This window comes from Arachis duranensis, chromosome 3, assembly GCF_000817695.3.
Source record: "Arachis duranensis cultivar V14167 chromosome 3, aradu.V14167.gnm2.J7QH, whole genome shotgun sequence".
In the NCBI taxonomy this organism is placed as follows: Eukaryota; Viridiplantae; Streptophyta; class Magnoliopsida; order Fabales; family Fabaceae; genus Arachis; species Arachis duranensis.
Genome location: NC_029774.3, coordinates 27856163 through 27859694, shown reverse-complemented (window position 1 = coordinate 27859694; position 3532 = coordinate 27856163). Strand labels below are relative to the sequence as shown.

The 3532-nt window shown below is 29.3% G+C and overlaps 1 protein-coding gene across 1 annotated transcript in view; it reads left to right on the top strand.

The window, feature by feature from the left end:
- The first annotated feature begins 851 nt into the window (after positions 1-851).
- The window catches only part of LOC107478311 (cyclic nucleotide-gated ion channel 4), a 12274-nt gene continuing 9593 nt past the window's right edge, over positions 852-3532 (top strand). The window contains exon 1 of the mRNA XM_016098450.3: positions 852-1672. Coding sequence (XP_015953936.1) covers positions 1061-1672 — 612 coding nt within the window. The 5' untranslated portion in view covers positions 852-1060. The remainder of the gene's footprint in view (positions 1673-3532) is intronic.

Here is a 3532-nt window from a genome sequence, read left to right as displayed (position 1 = left end):
TATAAGCTTATATATATATATTAATTAAAATGATAAAATATAATATGTATATATAAATATTTATTAATTATTAGAATTTAAGCTGACAATATAAATAATAAATTTAATATTGTATGTATTGCCAGATTAATAAAAATAGTTTATTTATTGTCTATATTTTTTCAAAAGTTATAAAAAAATATTTTTAATTATTTAATAAGATGACCCTTAAATAGTCTTTTAAAGTAATGAGAACACTAGTTAAATAAAAATAGTGTATGCTATGGTGTTTATATACATTTGTCTAACTTATTAAAAAGAGATAAAAATAAATATTTAAATTAAAAAATATAAAAATAAATAATTTTTTAATATTTAAAATTTATCATAAAAGATAAATTTAATAATTTCGACATCAAAATTATAAACACCACAGAATTTAAACTTACTATAAAAGACAAATTTAACAATTTAGACACTAAAATTATAGACACAACAGAATTTGCCAATAAAAATTAAAACATTCCAGATTTTCAGTAAGCTAGTACAGTAATGTCTCATACTTTTACTAAAGCCATTTATCCAATCCTCCAATAGATAATTAAAATATAGATAAATAACTACGTTTAAAAGCTTTTATTTTTGTTGGACCCACATAACAACACTCTAAATTCTAGTGGATATTTGAGCATTTCGGTAAATTCGGAACTGCAATCTTTAGGCACAGATGAACTCACCTTAAGAATTAATCATAAGGGTCAAAAGTTATTACAAGGAATCAAATGCTGTCCACTTGTCATTCTATTATTGCTTTTTGCTTGGTCAAGTTGTAGCCATGATAGCCATGGTATCCATAATCATAGTAGAACTGGCCTAAAAATTATTACCGTAATGGTTTTTGGTTTCTTTTAAATTTTATACTCTTATCAGACACACTCTCTCAGATACACACTTCTCCAATTATTTGCGTCTCTTCTACTTTGCAGTCTGCACACATCATACACCAGACTCTCACCACTCTCTCAAAACCTGTGCCCAAATAACTCCCTCAACAATCTTCTCTCTCCACCACCACACCACCATGTCCACCACCACCACAGAGCAAGACACGTCACGTGACTCTCACACGCACTTCTACTCCACCAGCGACAACAACGTCGTCACAGACGACGACGACAGCGACCTCGATGACGATGACCAGCAGCAGCACCACAACTATGGCGAAGACAAAAGAGAATTCACCCAAAGAGCATGGTGCTGCAGATCCCGCGGCAGCAGGTGGAGGCGGTGGTGGCCAACGGGTAAAGTTCTGGACCCGAGGTCGAAATGGGTCCAAGAATGGAACAGAGTGTTTCTTCTGGTGTGCGCGACGGGTCTATTCGTGGACCCGTTGTTCTTCTATGTGCTCTCTGTGAGCGACACGTGTATGTGCCTCTTCGTGGATGGTTGGTTCGCCGTAACGGTAACGGTTCTGCGCTGCATGACGGACGCACTGCACGTGTGGAACATGTGGCTGCAGCTCAAGATGGCGAAGAGGATCTTTGGTTTGGGTGCTGCGGCCGCCGGCGGTGGTGGTGATGGAAGCAGCGGAGGGGTGCTGAGGGACACTAACCCCCGTACTGTAGCTGTTGGGTATCTCAAGGCTAAGACTGGATTCTTCTTTGATATCTTTGTTATCCTTCCAATACCTCAGGTTACAATTATTTCTCAACTCTCTCTCTCTCTGTTTGCACATATTGAGAATTTAACAACCGATTCAACATTAGAATACCGTTTAAGCTTAAAATGTTACTAGCATACTTCTAATTACCAAATACCAAGCTTATTTAAATACAAAAGTAATTAAAACTAAATGTATATGATGTTTTTTTTAATTCAGATTCTCTAAAATAAAAAAACTGATAAAATAATAAATTAAAATATAAAATTAATTTAACTATTATTAAATTTATGATTTTTATAAAATGTATGTTTTATTAATTATTTTAAATATTGATCCTCATTTTTAATCACATTTGGGATATATACAACGCTATTCTATCTGTTTGAGAATAGAATACTGCTATTTCAAAAACCAAAAAAACCTGCTCCCCTTTTTTTCATGGTCATTAATTATTATTTATGTGTTTTGTCGCGTTATGTCGTAAGTTCGTAGTTTGGTACACAGGAGAAATGTTTCCATACCGTTTATTAATAACAGTAAAATGCTATTACAGACTTTTTTTTGTTAAAAATTTGGATTAGGTAAACGGTAAGTTTATTTATCCATTTAAATAAGTACCGAAACCAACTATAGATTTGCAAGCAATATCTCACTTTATCAATAAAATTAACTTTTCATTATTCAATCTACCTAATATATTTATACAATTATTTTTTTGTTTTCTATAATACACTGGATGGCGATGGTGTGTAAGAGATGACAAGGGCATGGAACATAGTTATCTATTTCTGAAGTGTTAATTGCGCATAGGCCTTGTTGAATTTATAGTAGTAAGTGATAATGAACTAGGTATTGCTCATTTAAATACCCAAATTAAGTACACTAATATTGCTCAAGTTGATATGAAATCTAAAATGAAAAAAAAAAAAAAATTAAACTGATTTAAGACTTAAGTTATATACTTCAACTAATAGGCGCAGCATTTCTTTGAAAACATACAAGAACTTCTTCATATTGGCAAAGGTGAAAATGATCATAATAATTTTAATAAGAACTATAAGTAGTAACACTTGACCTTTGAGCTAACTTCTAAATATAATTGTATTTAGAGAAATATGAGGAGAATATCATATTCTATTAATATTAGTTAACACTTGACTAACACCTTAGTTTTATGCTAATATTAAAATTTAGGATTTAAAATTTATGATTTAGAATTTAATATTTATTTAAAATATTGACTAAATATTAGTCAAAACTCAAAAGTGATAAATTCTGTTAGTCATGTAACATTTTCTTTTATTATTAAGTATATTGCAAATATGGTTCCAAGTGATTAAATTCGAATAACAACTTTTTGTTTGCATAATAATTATGTAGAGTTTAGTTTTAAGACTATATATAATTAATGTAAAAAATAGTTAATTCTAATGATATAATATTATGAATTAGATGTACATATTAAATTATTTTACAAATGATAATACATTAAAATTAAATTCAATTATATAAATATTGTTGTAACTCTAACCTAAAAAAAACTTTAAAACTAAGACGCATAAATGTTCAAGAGACTTTAAAAAAAAAAAAAAGAAGGGGGAGGGGGTTGGGTTTAATTTTGATCAACTTTGTTTCCGACATCTGTTGTAATTGTAGCATGAACTTATAAATATCGTAAAAATAACTTTTTTTTAATTGTTTATGTGGCTACAAAAACGTAGAGTAAAAATAAAAGTATAAATTATGAATAAAATTAAAGATCTAAAAAAAATTATATTCATAATTTCAACTAATATTAATTTAAACGATATTAAATTTTTTAAATTAATACAAAATAATTTTTTTAAAATCTCAATTTTACAATAAGTGTTATTAAAGAATTCAAAAATA